Source organism: Schistocerca gregaria, chromosome 4, assembly GCF_023897955.1.
Source record: "Schistocerca gregaria isolate iqSchGreg1 chromosome 4, iqSchGreg1.2, whole genome shotgun sequence".
Lineage (NCBI taxonomy): Eukaryota > Metazoa > Arthropoda > Insecta > Orthoptera > Acrididae > Schistocerca > Schistocerca gregaria.
In genome coordinates, this window is record NC_064923.1 from 675438953 (window position 1) to 675457410 (window position 18458).

At 41.6% G+C, this 18458-nt stretch overlaps 1 protein-coding gene across 2 annotated transcripts in view; it reads right to left on the reverse strand.

Annotated features, from left to right (window-relative positions):
- The window catches only part of LOC126268089 (pentatricopeptide repeat-containing protein 2, mitochondrial-like), a 63860-nt gene that overhangs the window by 8771 nt on the left and 36631 nt on the right, over positions 1-18458 (reverse strand). For both annotated transcript variants that reach the window (XM_049973593.1, XM_049973594.1), the window contains exons 5-7: positions 16228-16416; positions 16011-16121; positions 1696-1803 (exon numbers count right to left, since the gene is read on the reverse strand). In XM_049973593.1, coding sequence (XP_049829550.1) covers positions 1696-1803; positions 16011-16121; positions 16228-16416 — 408 coding nt within the window. The remainder of the gene's footprint in view (positions 1-1695; positions 1804-16010; positions 16122-16227; positions 16417-18458) is intronic.

Consider the following 18458-nt stretch of genomic DNA (forward strand, 5'->3'; position numbering starts at 1 on the left):
GCTGATGTCATGAACTTCACATTGGTTTACATAGCCTTACTTCTTGTGTTCTGGGCGATACAACAAAAGATATTTCATCATTTAAAAACATACTGCCTACGAAATCATTCATCTTTTATTAGCACACTGCCACATCATATCTCACAAACTTTACTAACTACTTTCAGAATACATATGAAAGAATAAGTGAGACTGCAGGAAGAAATTCAGTGAAAAACCTGTAATATGTACATAGATCCACAAAGAAAAACAATCTTAGTAAAAAAGGTATAAAATTACAACCAGATATAAGCTATGTCTCATCACCTGATGTAGTGTTTGATACAGCAAGTCACTTAATCCATTCACGCACATTTTTTTGATACCAGATTTGTCATAGGAATACAATGTTTTTACCATATACATATTTTGTTTTTACATATACATGATTATTTATGAAACATGAAAAAATGTACTTGGTTCTAAAGAGTTATAACACCATAATCATCCACACGCAATTCTGTTGCCTATTGTACACCATGAATCATTTCTCATTTGCCATAAATATCCATACATAGTAGAGCTGCACATGGTATCTTGTGAAACATTTGTCCACATGAAGGACAACTTTACAAGTGTTACAGTCAAAACAGGTTTCCCTATGATGCCTTTGACCATAACAAACTACCCATCTTCTAGAGGGAGCTGTTGGTTTCTCCTTCGGCATTTTTTGCACTGGTAAATGTTCCCAGCTTCTGGCTTGTAGCCTTAGTGGTTCTTCTGGTTGGTTGTCCCTTCCAAGTGAACACAAGGAGAGTTACATTCTTGAAGAGCTGCTATGCCACAGTGAGCCAGAACACTGGAGTCACAATTACTTTTTCTTTTTGAGCCACCGTCTTCTATAGGAGGTACCGATAACTGTTATATGGGGATGCAGTGAGCAAAGTGCACCCTCAGTTCACCAGCTACTACAGGAAACCAGCATTTGTTTTCACTTCTATTTTTTTTTAAAAAAAACTGTGTTGTTGGAAATTCCATTACTAGTTGAAGTTCTATAGGACTTTGTCCCAGATGCTGTAGAACAGTTACTTCTATTTTAGATGTCACAGTGCATATAACAGTTTTAGGATGATTAGCTACATTGTTTCCAGTCCCAAGGAATCACAGTGTACAGCACACACTGCTCTCACATTGGCACAAGTTTCTTAGGTCACTGTGCTTTGTTGTGTACTTTCACTTTGTCTGACGCCCAAAATGCTACTGTTTTCATAACTTGATGGTGTATCACATGCAATATAGTAGCTTGTACCTTTAAACGACTCATTAAAACCACTTGATTAAAAAACACCAAAAACTAGCAATTTCCGCTTCATAGGGGTCAGGCGTGCTGTCATTCACTGAGCTCACAAATACACAATTAGAGGCATGTAAGTAGTACCCACCATCATACGGTAATACACTGAACTATGATGGCTGTACACACTTTTAAACAGGTTCTTGAGAACAACATGTCAGTTTTCAGCTTAGTGACTGGGGAGAGTTCTGCGATTATTACTAAGAATAAAGATACAGATTTTTAAAATTATCCTAAGCAAAGTATTACAAAATTAATTCTACAAATAGTCGAGAAATCTCCTTGAGATTGCTTTTTTTTGTGGCTCTTGCAAATATATGCTAAGAAATTTTCTTGTGCAGAACCTTCAGTGATTTGCTTACCTGGTCTACTGTGTGACCATTCTCACTAAGACGTTTAAGCAAAGCTTGAGCTTCATGAGCAATTTCTTTACGTTCTTCCCTCTCACTTGCTGCCTTCACTTTTTCAACCTGGAAATAGAATATCATTTATCAATAAGGAAATTATTCATTAAAATAAGGAAAAGCAAACATTTACCAGCAGCTGATTAAGGTGTCTCACATACACATATGTAACATCACAAACAATTCACAAGCTTGCGGGTGAGCTGCCCTTTGCTAGCTAATTCTTAAGCAGTGTTACATGTGTGTGTGCTGCACACACCAATTAATGGAAGATGCCCACGGAATTTCACATTTTCCTGATATAATTTGTGGGAAAATCACAAATTATTATTTTTGTTTTTAATGTGTTTGAAATGTGTTTGCTGTGACAATGCCAATATTGACATAATAATATTATTATTCTTTGGAATAAAACATAAAAAAGAAGTTTATTACACCATGGTGATTGTAATTTAAGTTTTGAGGTGTGTGCGATAAGAAAATAAAATTGAAAAATCTAGTTAAACTGAGTCCTTAATGAATGTAAAGAGCTACAAATTGACGACCCCTATGTGACCGGCAAGATGATGACATCGCCAAAGTAATTGCGGCAAAATTTTCACATTTTTTTTTAATTGAATTCCTCACATACTGAGTTTGGTGAAATGTCAAGAGCTGAATGCAACTGAATATGATAATCTTGAATGCAGCTGGAAATTGATAAGGTAAGGATTAAACTGCTAATTTTGGACAGAAAAGCCAGATATCTGGTTTTGTCATGCTCAAGAACAATTTATGATCGCTGGTATAGAGACTGAGCAACTAAATTTAACTATTTGCTTGCTCAAATGGAGCCAAAATTTGTTGAAAATATCTAGGATCTAGTTACAAGTGATGAGAACAATAAATATTCTTTAGCAGAAGAATGACTTTTGACCAAAGTTGTTTGGAACTGGGTGATACTAAGCCTCCCAAATTATTAAGAAAAATGCAGGGCTACGCCAGTACTAATGTGTCGGACAAAATCTTGAAAACACTTTGGCTTGACAAACTTCCGGGTAACATTCTAAATTTTAGTTATATCTGATGAAGCAGTGGATATGGCAGATTGTATGATCAAAGTGCACTCTGTTGAGGACGTCCAAATTGCATCAATTCAACCCATTCCATCAACCTCATCATACACGTCAGTCCAAAATCTTCTTGCAAGGATTTGAAGAATTGGAAAATGAAATAAAAGGCTTTGAAAATCAAGTAGGCAGAGACCACGCAGTACAAGGAGAAGCAGAGCAATATTCAATAAAAGCGAAAAATACTGCTATTATCACCTTAAATTTTGCACATGCTGTAAGCTTGAAAAATGTGTCCAGACTTGTCAGTGGCCAAAAAAGGAAAAACTAAAGACGATAGACACAACACTGGCTGAGTGTTCTACTTCAGTATCGACATCAAGCCACCAACATCATCTGTTTGTTAAAGATCAGACTAGTGGAAGATATTTTCTGATAGATAGCGGTGCATATCATACCAGTTTTGAAAGACAAATTTCCACACTCTGCCTTCAGTTTTTATGCTGCAAATGGTTGAGAGATAGAAACTTACATTTCCAAGATGTTAACCATTGATTCAGGGCTTACACGCAATTGTGATGGCCAATCATTGTAGCAGATGTATCAAAAGATATATTGGGGGCTAATTTACTTCATCATTATGGTTTACTCATTGATCTCAAAAATAAGAAGTTGATAGACAATGTTACCAAATTAGACACTTCACTTCAGCAGAAGTAACCACTGTGAATACTAAAGACTCAGTAAGCTCACTCTATGCTACATGCAAGTTTTCTAAACTTATGGGGAAATTTCCTAAACACAAAACCATCCTTAGTACCAAAAGTGTTGAAGCACAAAGTACAGCATTACACTGCTATAAATAATAGTATTATACGTCTGTCGCAATCACAATGGGCTAGTCCACTAAAACTTGTTATGAAGCCAAATGGCCAGTTGAAAGTCTGCAAACATTATCGCCATCTGAGTGATAGGACTCTCCCAGACTGGTAGCCAATTCCAGGAGTTGATGATGTAAATTTTGTCCTTCGAAATAAAAAGATATTCTCAAAGATTAACCCACTAAATCAAATTTCATAATCTGAAAAGGGTTGGTTGGTTTGTTGGTTTAAAGGGAGGGGGGACCAAACTGTGCGATCATTGGTCCATTGTTCCCAGTAAAATAATTACACAAGAGAAAAAAAAAGAAAGGAAACATACAGCACAACAACAGGACAAAGGGAAAACCAGAAGAACAACAGGACAACCAACATTACCATGAACAAAACATGAAATGAAAACCACAGAGAGTAGCAAGAAACAAGTACAAGGGGTAAAAACAACAGAGCTGATGACCGTGGCTGGCCGAACAAGAGAATAAAAAGAAAAAGCCACCCACTCTGCAACACATTAAAACATCCATCCTAAAAGCCTAAGAGTGGAGAACACAAAGGGACAAAGGACATGTGCTAAAACTTATATAGAATGATAATACCCATTGTCATGTACAAAACATAAAACTAAATTAGTTGATGAGGCGTTGTCAGCTAAAATTAATGGCAACAAGTCCAGTAACTGAAGAGTCCGTTGCACTGGATGATAGCTTGTAGGTTGCTCAAGGAGTCAGTACACAGAAGAAACAACTCCCTAGGGCACGAACAGATGTGCTCAAGAGTACGAGATATAGCCACCACCTCGGCAGTGGAAACACTGCAGCCATTGGGCAAGGAATGATGTTCAGTATGTCCTCCATGGACATAGGCAAAGCTGAAGTGAGCATCAGATGTTGAGACACCGGTGTAAACCACTGCTTGGTCTCAGTACATGTCAAGAATCAAGATGAAGTGGCAGTGGAGAGCCGCGGGGTTAACTGAGTCCTTAGGGCCATGTGAAAAGTCCAGGAGAAGCTGTAGCCTAGGTGTACACCATGGCGGTGTACATGAATGGACCTCAAGTATAGGTGGTAAAGGCAAGGACTCCAGTTCGGAAAGAAGGAATTGGACACAAACTGCAATTGGAGCCCTGACCTGGGCGTCAGGGCTCTCCGAGGCGGGAGGTGAATCGCCGTGGGTGGGAAGAGGAGACAGTGATTCAGATGCGCAGGAGAACTACGAACGTGTGCAATGAAACTGGCCAGAAGTTGTGCACACCTAACCTGCAATGGAGGGACTCCGGCCTCCACAAGGACCCTGGTCACCGGACTGGTCCAAAAAGCTCCTGTCACTAGGCGAACGCCGCAGTGGTGCACTGGGTTGAGTAAACGCAACACTGAGGACGCCGCCAAACCATAAACCAGGCTCCCATAGTCAGGCGGGATTGAACAAGTGTTCTGTATAGCTGCAGCAGTGTACAGCGATCTGCACCCCAGTTGGTGTTGCTCAGGTAGCAGAGGGCATTGAGGTGCTGCAAACACTTAACGCTTAAGCTGACAAAGGTGAGGAAGCCAATTCAATCAGGAGTCGAAAACCAGTCCTAAGAATCTCCACTACAGTGAGTGGATCGTCATTAAGGTGAAGTTCTGGTTCTGGATGAATGGTACGACGCAGACAGAAGTGCATAACACACATTTTTGTGGCTGAAAACTGGAAACTGTGGGCTAGAGCCCATGACAGCACCTTGTGGATGGCTCCCTGTAGGTGTCGCTCAGCAACACCTGTACTGGTGGAGCAGTATGAAATGCAGAAGTCGTCTGCATACAGAGAAGGTGAGACGGACGGCCCTAAAGCTGCTGCTAGACCATTAATGGCCACTAAAAATAGACACACACTCAATACAAAGACCAGCAGGACCCCATTCTCCTGGATATGGGGGGAACTAAGGGAGGCACCAACTTGGACACGGAAAGTACAAAGCGACAGGAAATTTTGGATAAAAATCAGGAGCGAGCTTCGGAGAGCCCACTTGTATAATGTGGCAAGGATATGATGTCGCCAGGTGGTGTCATACGCTTTTTGTGTGTCTGGAAAAGGCTGTTTGGGTGGCAGACTCGAGAGAGACAAGATTATCAATGGTGCCCTGACATGGAGCCAGTAGACCACGTATCTCCAGGACCCAAGCCAACCGCCAACACACCGTACGTTCCAGCAACTTACAAAGAACGTTGGTAAGGCTGATGGGTCGATAGCTATCCACATGAAGTGGGTTTTTAATGGGTTTGAGCACTGGAATGATGGTGCTCTCCCGCCATTGAAATGGAAAGACGCCATTGCACCAGATCCGGCTGAAAATGATGAGGAGTCATCACTTGCAGTCATGTGAGAAATGTTTAATCATCTGACTGTGGATCCAATCTGGCCCAGGAGCTGTGTCAGGGCAATGAGGCGCTCCCACTCTGTAAATGGGATGTTATAGGATTCATTGTGCCATGTGGTGAACAAGAGGACTTTCCCTTCCAGCTGCCATTTGAGAGTGCGAAAGGATGGGGGCTATTTCTCCGATGCAGAGGCTCAACTATAGTGCTCAGCAGAGTGTTCAGCAAATGTGTTTGCGTCGGTAGATAACATGCCATTTATGTTAACACTGGGAATACCTGTTGTGGTCTGGTACCCAATAACATATTTGATATTTGCCCAGACTTGGGAAGGTGATGTAAGGCACCCAATGGTCCAGACATGTCTCTCCCAACACTCCTGCTTCCGTCGTTTTATAAGGTGGCGAACACGAGCACGAAGCCATTTAAAAGCTATCAGGTGCTCCAGGGAAGGGTGCTGCTTATGCCACTGTAGAGCTCACTAACACTCCGTAATTGCTTCAGCGACTTGTGGCGACCACCAAGGGATTGCCTTTTGCCAGAGAGCACCCTAAAGAGCGAGGGATCGTGTTTTCTGCTACAGAAATGATTGTTGTAGTCACCTGCCCAACCATCACATCAATGTTACCATGTGGGGGAGATTCAACGGTGACAGCAGAGGTGAAAGTTTCCAAGTCCATCTTGTTTAAAACCCATCTGGGCAGGTATCTATGGGCCTGATGCCGGGGCAGTGATAGGAAGATGGGGAAGTGGTCACTAACACACAGGTAGTAATGTGCTCTCCAGTGGATAGATGGGAGAAGTCCTGGGCTGCAAATTGATAAATCAATGGCTGAGTAAGTACCCTGAGCCACACTGAAATGTGTGGTGGCCCCAGTATTTAAGAGGTAGAGGTTGAACTGAGACAGATGAGTTTCAACATCTCTGCCTGGGCCAGTAAGCACTGTGCCACCCCACAAGGGGTTATGGGTGTTAAAATCTGCCAAAAGTAGGAGAGGTTTAAGATGTTGATCAATCAGTGCAGTTAATTCATTCAGGGATACTGCACCATCTGGATGAAGATATACATTGCAGACAGTTATTTACTGCGTCGTCCTTATTCTGACAGACACAGCTTCAAGAGGGGTTTGAAGGAGCACAGTTTCACTACAGAAAGAGTTTAGGATATAAACGCAAATTCCACCTGACACTTGTTTATGGTCCCTATGGTTCCTGTAGTATCCTTTATAGCCATGGAGGGCAGGGGTCTGCATTGCCGCGAACCAGGTTTCCTGGAGGGCAATGCAGAAAGTAACTGTAAAGCTTAACAGATGCTGTAGCTCAGCCAGGCTGTGGAAAAAACTGCCACAATTCCACTGGAGGATGACGTCATCGTGAGACTGGGAAGGCATGGAACATTCATTCAATGAGGCAGTTTACACCTCAAGGTCACCTGCAGCCACCAACTTTTTGCCTGAGCAGTCTATATCCGTTGTGTCTGAGGGTCCGGTGCGATCTAAGTCCTCAGTGGACGCCAAAATCTCCACCTCATCCGCAGACACAGAGCTTGTAGGTAGTGGTGGTGTGGGTGTCACCGCAATTCCCTTGGTCTTGGGGACTTTCTTTTTGGATTTCTCTTGCTACTCCTTGGGTTTCCCTGGCTTGGAGGACTTCACTGATTCAGTCTCTGTGACTGAGGATGAGTATGAAGCCCTACAACCAGCTGCTTTTGGGCTCTTCGGCCAGTGGTGGGTGCCATCTTTCCCACTAGCAGAAACCTGGGAAGGGAGTGACCCAAAGGATCCCTTCCTAGCGAGAGGAGCCAAAGAAGACTTACACTTCTCTTGCTCAGAAGTGGGGACTGATATCCCCGATGGTTGGCGGGGGGGGGGGGGGGGGGGTTGCTCCCGAAGTAGGTAGTGCCGGAGCAACAGGGAGGGAAATGATTCCCCCACCATCAACGGGGCAGGTTCTGGTTCTGAGAGGTGACAGGAATGTGAGGAACTGATGGGGCAACAACAGTTCTTGTAGTGGCGGCGTAAGAGGAGGTCATAGTCACAGGATGTAGGTGCTCAAATTTCCTCTTAGCCTCAGTGTAGGTCAGTCGTTCCAGGATCTTATATTCCACAATTTTCCTCTCTTTCTGTAAAATCCTGCAGTTTGGCAAGCAAGGTGAATGATGCTCTTCACACTTGACACATATAGGAGGCGGGGCACATGGAGTATTGGGATGTGATGGACGTCCACAATCTTGACATGTGATGCTGGAATTATGGCGGGAAGACATATGACCAAACTTCCAGCTCTTACAGCACCACACTGTGGGAGGGATATATGGCATCACAGCAGAAGACCATCACCTTGACCTTCTCGGGTGATGTAACATCCTCAAAGGCCAAGATGAAGGCACTGGTGGCAACCTGATTATCACTCGGACCCCCATGACTGTGCCGGATGAAATGAACACCTCAGCACTCTAAATTGGTGCGCAGCTCATCATTAGACTGCTGAAGAAGGTCCCTGTGGAATGTAATACCCTGGACCATATTTAAGCTCTTATGGGGGCATGATGGTAACAAACATCCCCCAACTTGTCATAACCAAGTATTGCCCATGACTGGGCAGAGGATGCTGTTTTTATCAAGACTGCCCAGAGCATACTTTTGGACAAGCTCTCCACCTCCCCAAACTTGTCCTACAAATTCTCCACAAAAAACTGAGGCTTCATGGACACGAAAGATTCCCCTTCAACTCTCTAACGTACAAGGTACCAGGGCGAATATGCTTCACTATCATCCTTAGCCTGGCATTCCTCCCATGGTGTGGCCAGAGAGGGTAACGATTTGGGGTCATATTTCTTAGCATTGAAATTAGACTTTGCCCACTTAGAGACTGCTGGCGGCAGACCACCAGCAAGAGATGACGTACTACGCTTCATGGTGTGTGATCCGCCATGATGCCACCCATTCCGACCAGAGGTCCTCCCCACGGGTGCCACCCAGCCTCAGCATGAGCCACCTGGCAGGATGGCCATTGCCGGGAGTCCCGATGCCCCAGGGAGAAGGGCATTTACTCCATGGCATACGTGGGGAGTTAACGGTGCAGGCATCAGCAGAGTGATCACTGTGTTGTCAGGGTGCCACAACACACAGGGTACAAGGCAGCCCTACCACAATGGACTGGCTATCATGCTTGATATGAGGAGCTAAGAAATCCATGGTCATCGTCGGTGCAGAAAGCGACACTGCATAGTGCACGGTGGAAAATGCACACAGGAAGGTGTCCTCAACCAAGAGATAGAGAATAAGTGGGACTGCACTGCAACGACAAGAAAGTGGGCTAAAGACATCAATGCACGATGGACATTATGTATGGCACCCTTTCGCAACTGGCTCGCTCTCCAGATAAATTTATAAAGCTGGAGGTCAAACGCGACAGGGGATCACCACATAAAGGCCGAAACTTGTGAGACTCCTTTTAGTCGCCTGACAGATTTCACTGGATGTTTAAAGCAGCCATCCTTGCCGGTGCAACTGTTAAATGTACTCAAGTAATATGTATGATCCTTCTTGGTCTTCAATGCTCAATTAGAAAAAACACTAATGCTACAATTGTGAAAATGGTTTATGGGTCGCCCATCAGGATACCAAGTGATTTTTCTCATGAGAATGGCACAAAAAGGGATTCACACTTACCCCAATTTGTGTCACAACTGAAGCAGTGTATGAATTGTCTAAAACCTGTCCAACATCCCCACAAAGCAAAAGAAAACTATTCACATGTAAGGACGTCAGCAACTCAACACGTGTCTGTAAGGGCTAAATGAATGAAGAAGGCATTAGAGCCTCCATATGAAGGCCCGTATGAAGTGAACGGAAGGAACCCAAAAATTTTTGGACTTAAAAGTGAAAGACCAGATAAAAAATATTTCCATTGATCAATTAAAGCCTGCCTACCTGATGAATGAGAATATAAACACCCTGATGGCACTCTGAACTGTCAGCACAGGACCAACAACCAACTCTACAGAAGGTGAAAAACCAAGAACAAAAACAAGATCTGGTCATAAAATTCGACTACCAGCATGATTTGTTGAAGACCTAAACTGACTATGCTACTAGGAAGGGAGTGAGGTGGGAACATGACAAATTACTGTTCATATTTTTAATATATTTGAAAAGTGTTTGTCACATTACTGTGGGTATGATAACATTATTATTCTTTGGAATAATAAAAGAAAAAAAAGAAATTTGTTATTCTATGCTGATTGAAATTAAAGTATCTCAGTGTGCACGATAAGAAAATAAAATATATTGAAAAATCTACCGTATTTACTCGAATCTAAGCCGCACTTGAATCTAAGCCACACATGAAATTTGAGACTCGAAATTCAAGGGAGAGAAAAGTTTTAGGCCACACCTCCAAATTGAAACAAAGTTGGTCCATTGTAATATGAGACACAATTTAGGTCGAATGAATGACGATACAGCTACAGTAGTTTGGTTCGAGTCGTAAGCTTAGCAGTTAAGCTTTACCAGGTAGCCATTGTTACGTGTCAGGCTCTCCATCCGTATTTATACGGTTACTCTTCCTTTTTCATGTGCTTCGCCTGGTTTGAATCGATTGCTTATTTTTCTTTGATCTGATAAGTACTGTTCTCTTTGTTATAGATGTTTACGTCACTCTAAGCTGAAAATGCATTATTGTACTGTGTTATGCATTGTTTGTCGCATTCTGATAATGTGTGTTTACGACCTGTTGCCGCTCGTAGCATGGCTCGCTTTCGTGCGCGCTACCGCCGCTTACGATAAAAAAAACCAAAGGAATTGTCTCATTAGCGAAACAATGGCAAGAGACTGCTATTTGTTGTTACTTACACTGCTGCTTTCTTTGATAATGATCAACAAGAACCAAATAATAGACTGCTTGTGATAGAAGATGTTCTGAATGAGAGGTTGGCTAAAATTTTTCGTTGTTTGAAAATCTTTGCAGACGCCTCTTTTGTACATTACATTCTGCACAGAAATTAGAGTCATCTTAGATTTAAAAATCTGGTCAATTGCCGTGCTTCATTTTTGACTGTATCACTATTAGGCATAAGAATAATACGAATATAAACATGACATGATATGTATATTCTTCCGCGTTTGCTGTTGTCTCACACTAGTTTCGTAGTTTATTAGGCAGACAGGATTTAAATGAGATACATCTACATCTACATGACTACTCTGCAATTCACATTTCAGTGCTTGGCAGAGGGTTCATCGAACCACAATCATACTATCTCTCTACTATTCCACTCCCGAACAGCGAGCGGGAAAAACGAACACCTAAACCTTTCTGTTCGAGCTCTGATTTCTCTTATTTTATTTTGATGATCATTCCTACCTATGTAGGTTGGGCTCAACAAAATATTTTCGCATTCGGAAGAGAAAGTTGGTGACTGAAATTTCGTAAAAAGGTCTCGCCGCGACGAAACACGTCTATGCTGTAATGACTTCCATCCCAACTCGTGTATCATATCTGCCACACTCTCTCCCCTATAACGTGATAATACAAAACGAGCTGCCCTTTTTTGCACCCTTTCGATGTCCTCCGTCAATCCCATCTGGTAAGGATCCCACACCGCACAGCAATATTCTAACAGAGGACGAACGAGTGTAGTGTAAGCTGTCTCTTTTAGTGGACTTGTTGCATCTTCTAAGTGTCCTGCCAATGAAACGCAACCTTTGGCTCGCCTTCCCGACAATATTATCTATGTGGTCCTTCCAACTGAAGTTGTTCGTAATTTTAACACCCAGGTACTTAGTTGAATTGACAGCCTTGAGAATTGTACTATTTATCGAGTAATCGAATTCCAACGGATTTCTTTTGGAACTCATGTGGATCATCTCACACTTTTCGTTATTTAGCGTCAACTGCCACCTGACACACCATACAGCAATCTTTTCTAAATCGCTTTGCAACTGATACTGGTCTTCGGATGACCTTACTAGATGGTAAATTACAGCATCATCTGCGAACAGTCTAAGAGAACTGCTCAGATTGTCACCCAAGTCATTTATATAGATCAGGAACAGTAGAGGTCCCAGGACGCTTCCCTGGGGAACACGTGATATCACTTCAGTTTTACTCGATGATTTGCCGTCTATTACTACGAACTGCGACCTTCCTGATAGGAAATCACGAATCCAGTCGCACAACTGAGACGATACCCCATAGCTCCGCAGCTTGATTAGAAGTCGCTTATGAGGAACGGTGTCAAAAGCTTTCCGGAAATCTAGAAATAAGGAATCAACTTGAGATCCCCTGTCGATAGCGGCCATTACTTCGTGCGAATAAAGAGCTAGCTGCGTTGCACAAGAGCGATGTTTTCTGAAGCCATGCTGATTACGTGTCAATAGATCGTTCCCTTCGAGGTGATTCATAATGTTTGAATACAGTATATGCTCCAAAACCCTACTGCAAACCGACGTCAATGATATAGGTCTGTAGTTAAATGGATTATTCCTACTACCCTTCTTGAACACTGGTGCAACCTGAGCAATTTTCCAATCTGTAGGTACAGATCTATCGGTGAGCGAGCGGTTGTATATGAGTGCTAAGTAGGGAGCTATAGTATCAGCGTAATCTGAAAGGAACCTAATCGGTATACAATCTGGACCTGAAGACTTACCCGTATCAAGCGATTTGAGTTGCTTCGCAACCCCTAAGGTATCTACTTCTAAGAAACTCGCGCTAGCAGATGTTTGTGTTTCAAATTCTGGAATATTCCATTCGTCTTCCCTGGTGAAGGAATTTCGGAAAACTGCGTTCAATAACTTCGCTTTAGCGGCACAGTCGTCGATAACAGTACCATCGGCACTGCGCAGCGAAGGTATTGACTGCGTCTTGCCGCTTGTGTACTTTACATACGACCAGAATTTCTTCGGATTTTCTACCAAATTTCGAGACAATGTTTCGTTGTGGAACCTATTAAAGGCATCTCGCATCGAAGTACGTGCCAAATTTCGCGCGTCTGTAAATTTTAGCCCATCTTCGGGATTTCGTGTTCTTCTGAACATGGCATGCTTTTTCCGTTGCCTCTGCAACAGCGTTCGGACCTTTTTTGTGTACCACGGGAGATCCGTTCCATCTCTTACCAATTTATGAGGTATGAATATCTCAATTGCTGTTGCTACTGTATCTTTGAATTTGAGCCACATCTCGTCTACACTCGCATAGTCAGTTCGGAAGGAATGGAAATTGTCTTTTAGGAAGGCTTCTAGTGGCACTTTATCCGCTTTTTTAAATAAAATTATTTTGCGTTTGTTTCTGATGGATTTGGAAGAAATGGTATTGAGCCTAGCTACAATGACCTTGTGATCACTAATCCCTGTATCAGTCATGATGCTCTCTATCAGCTCTGGATTGTTTGTGGCTAAGAGGTCAAGTGTGTTTTCGCAACCATTTACAATTCGTGTGGGTTCGTGGACTAACTGCTCGAAATAATTTTCCGAGAATGCATTTAGGACAATCTCTGAAGACGTTTTCTGCCTACCACCGGTTTTGAACAAACACGGAAGAATACAAGGCAAAATGTTTATATTCATATTATTCTTATGGTGAAGAGAATACAGCTGTGATTCACAATTCATAAAAGTTCCTATTAGCAACCATCTCTTCTCACTGGTAGGAAACAATTCAGAATGTAGAGTTGGCCATATTGACAAACATCCCAAACAGTCTTGCCAGTCGGATTTTCGTAGTACATTGAAATTCTGTTACATTCAAAGATGAACAACACGGAATTTGTATTGCTTCGTTGGATAATGTATGAAAATGCAGTGGTCGAAACTCGGGGGGCGGAGAAAAAAAAGCTCGAGTTCCATCCTTTTTTAATTTATTTACTGACGCAGAGGTTTTGGTGCCAGTATTTATCTTTATGCCTACATAGCATGCCTGTGTAGCGCTACAAATATTTGACAGCAGAAGTTAGTTGTGGCAGCACCTACCAACATTTTTCAGAAATTCCGCTTACTTTGCACTCGATTCTACGCCACAGGCGGTTTTTTGGATTACAAAAAGAGGGAAAAAAAGTGCGGCGTAGATTCGAGTAAATACGGTAGTTAAACTGAGTCCTTAATGAATGTAAATTGTAACAAATTCATTAAATTACAGATCCACAAAACTGATCACGAATTTGATTCACCCATGAAATAAGAGTGTGTGTGTGTGTGGAGGGGAAGGGGCACACGCACACTTCTGAGAATGTGGATTTTCTACTGCCACACGACTTTGTCCACAAGTTTTAACATTTCAACAGTCTTCTTCAGTGTGCCTGTCTACAACACAATGCCTCCTCTATATGGTGATTAATAATCTATCCTTTCAAAACTGTTGTTATTTCAACTTGAAATTTCCACTGTTTGGTATTCTTTATTTCTTATTCTCCAATATTCCACTTTCAGTAAGTTTTGAATCCCCCTCCACGAACAATCTATGTTTTAGGTTCAGTATTGTGCCATACATGATTAGCATCAAGCAGCAACTTTATCCACCAATAGCTTATGCTTGTAATCAGAAATATGGATCTCTAGGTCACATATGCACGAAGTAGAAACTGGTGTATTTGAAAGTTTATGAAATGTGAATGTAGGGATTACAAGACACAGGAAAAGACTCATCCTTTCTTTTTGTATTAAAAGCTCCTCTTATAATCACCTATAATTTATGGAATGTTTAAACAATATTATGAAAAGGACTCCAACCTGGATTTTCCATTGTTTTGGGAATAATTTAAGTAAGATAGCACAAGCAAGACCTGATACACATTTCTTGCAAATCCAGTATTTCAGACCTATGTCCTTTACTGTTCAAACACAGAAAGAATTTCAATGATTTATAGGCTTGTTTTCAGTGAGAGCAAACTGCAATCTCCCTTTCTGTGAAACATGTTGTTTTCTGCAATGCTTACTGCAGAATATGGTGTTCATATAGAACTATCAGCGTGTCACATCTTAATAGCTGACCTGAACTGTTACCCATATGAATGTTAAAACTGTACAGCAATATTCTGTGTAGCACTATCACAACTTATTTTCCCCACAACGATCGACTTCATGTAAAGTCAGATGCATCACCAGGACAATTTACTTCAGGAAACTATTTCCCCTCATTCTCATAGCAGGTAGAATCCTGAAGTCTGAATCATTTCCGTTGGAGAACGCTTTCCTCCCCGAGGAAGGAACTAATAGCTGCAAAAGCTAGGATAATTTCTAGTACTTTTGTGTGTGTCTGTCAGCATTACTAAACTTTTTGGCTACTGAAGGTATGTTCTGGTGAGCTTTTCCATGTAACTGATACAAATTAAAAAACCCAAGGATTTATAAATGTCTAAGTAACAGTTACTTGCATCCATACTCTCAATCAATATAATATATAATCACAATATTATGAAAAGGAAATAGATGATAGATACACAGAGTGTGTGTGTGTGTGTGTGTGTGTGTGTGTGTGTGTGTGTGTGTGTGTGTTCTATTTTTGTCGAAGGCCTTACCGGACAAAATCTTTGCTTGTAACAGTCTTTTTGTTGTGCCTATCTGTGACTCAGCATCTCTGCTATATGGTGAGTAGCAACTTTCCTTTTCATAATATTATTACATTCCATCCTGGATTTTCCATTGTTTGATAATGTAGTCATGACTTTAACTAAAGTGAAATTAATTATTTACGTATATCACGAGATATCATGAGTGCACTATGGAATCCAATTTGCTGGCCGGAGTGGCCGAGCGATTCTAGGTGCTTCAGTCTGGAACCGCGCGACCACTACGGTCGCAGGCTCGAATCCTGCCTCATGCATGGATGTGTGTGATGTCCTTAGGTTAGTTAGGTTTAAGTAGTTCTAAGTTCTACGGGACTGATGACCTCAGATGTTAAGTCCCATAGTGCTCAGAGCCACTTGAGTCCAATTTGATGTATATCACGTATATCAAAAGGAACAAAGGCACAGATAGGGAGCAGTAAGTACTTACCACATCTTTAGTGAAGGAAACCTTTGCTTGGTTGGGATTATCTACTTGTACGGCTCGCCTCAACATAGCCACAGCATCTTCAAGTCTGTTCAGATCTGCAAGTGCAGCTGCCTGTTACATTTCATCATGTATTATTACAACTGCATATTTTTTTGATGACGGAAAGTATTTACATAATTATCACTTCTAACACACATTTTTAATTGTAGAATAATACCTTGAGGTTCCTTATCGTGATATAGTTCTGTGCACCAACATTCGATATGATCTCTGCTGTAATGTGGGGTGCATTTTGATTGAGAGCAAGAGCTGCAATAAATGTAGCAGCTCTTCTTGTCGGCTGATGACCCACTTCTTGTAAATTTTTCCATAAATCACTTGCATACTTTAAGCTGTCCTCTGAATTCTGCATACAGATATGATGTAACATTTATTTTAGAATCATGTTTACAAGTTGATAATACACAATATACAAAAATAACAAATTCCTAGCAGCTCTATGAATTTTTCAATTCTAGTAAGTTATTCTTAGTCACAAACAGTATGACAGAAGCAGTATTGAGTCACGACTAATACCACATAGACCAATGCAGACAGCCTGTTGGTTGTTGGGCAGTGCACATCTGTCTTACATAACGTGGTCTCACAATTCCAAAACATAGTACGAGCAGAGAATGCTTCATACACATAACTCTGTAACTTAGGTAATTTGAGGCAAATGAGAATATTTTGCACTTCCACTAGCGCACTGTGGCCACTATCAAATCAACTGTCACCTCCCATGACAAGCTGTCTAGATAGCTACAAGCCAAATTATAGTATGTAACACAAATGATTGGTATTGACAGCTTATGTGGGCATGTAGCAATGTTACCGGATGAGGCGTGCAGCACCCAGTTTGCTACTAATCACATACTCTTGTGGAAAAAACAAAGAAGATGACAATATGTAGGTTGTACTTATATGCATAAATTTATTTACATTTATTAGTTCTAATATATAAACTTAAAAAATGGAAAAGAACAGTTCAATATCTCCTATGCTAAAAAACCTTAAAAGTTGTTATATTTCACAACAGAGATGCAAAATATTTTTGTAACATTGTAAAACATTGGCAGTTGCAATGTTGTAAAACACTGGCAGTGCACATAATTAAATTTTCTACACTATCTTCCAAAAAGCCTTGGTTGCCTCTGTGATGACACCTACAGTGTTGCTCACTACTTTCTCCTGGGCCTCTCCCGTCATTTTACTAACAGCTTCCAAAACATGAGTCTCAACTTTACAGAGATGGTGAACTGTTTGTTGCTAGCAACAGCTTATTTTAATATTTGTGCCCACAGACCTTCAGTAGTATTTGCATTGAGAATGGTACAGAAGAAGCTGAACGATTTCATGTTTTTGTCTTTTAGCAATTTCATCAATGATGTGTGTTGGAAATTATGATTTCATTTGTGCTACAATTTTGAGTGCTTCAGCCTTCTTCAACCAATATCTCAGACCCACAATTCATCTTTTGAACAGCTGAATAATTTCATCTTTCCTTCTTGTCATAATTGGTGTTTTACCATGAACAACTGAATGATACAGGGCATTATCCACAATATTGCCCGACTGCCTTGTGAGATTTGTCATAAGTGATGTTCCAAACCACTTGCGGGGCATCTACATTATCAATTCCCTTAATGACAATAATCCATTTTTTTCCGAACGAAAGATTAACAGATAGTTTGAAAAAAAAGGGAGGAGGAAAGGAGGGTGGAGTGGAGGGAGGGAGGGAGGGAGGGAGGGAGGGAGGGAGGGAGGGAGGGAGGGAGGGAGGGAGGGAGGGAGGGAGGGAGGGAGGGAGGGAGGGAGGGAGGGAGGGAGGGAGGGAGGGAGGGAGGGAGGGAGGGAGGGAGGGAGGGAGGAAGGGAGGGGGGGAGGGAGAGAGAGAGCAATGTTCCTGCATGTAAAATAGTTTCTCCACCTTTTCGAACAGGCACTGCCACTGTCTCCTTCGAGGTTCGCCTCAAGCTAACCTCTAAATAATGGATGACTGGACGTGTCACCTAGCCAAACAATATTTTTAAATATCTCACTCTTGCTTGGAACCACTATGCAAAATTTGTCCTTTCCATTACTGTTTTATGTCCATTTATAAATGAGTAGGTGAAGCCTATGTCTTTTCAGCACTTTATGCTTTGAAAATTTTCTTAATTTAAAAAGGTAGTCTTTTTGAAGCAACACAAGCGGTTTGCATAATGTGGCATGTTCCCTTTATTTACAAGGGAACTATCTCAGATTGAATGGCTAAAACAGAGTACAAATGAATTTTCATTATGAAGCTGTGCCTGTTCTACCACCTATCAGGGTTATTTATCTGTAACACTCCACAGTTCTGTATAATCAATGTTTGAAGGATAACAAATCTAAAGTCTTTAAAAGCACAAGTCACTGATGAAATAA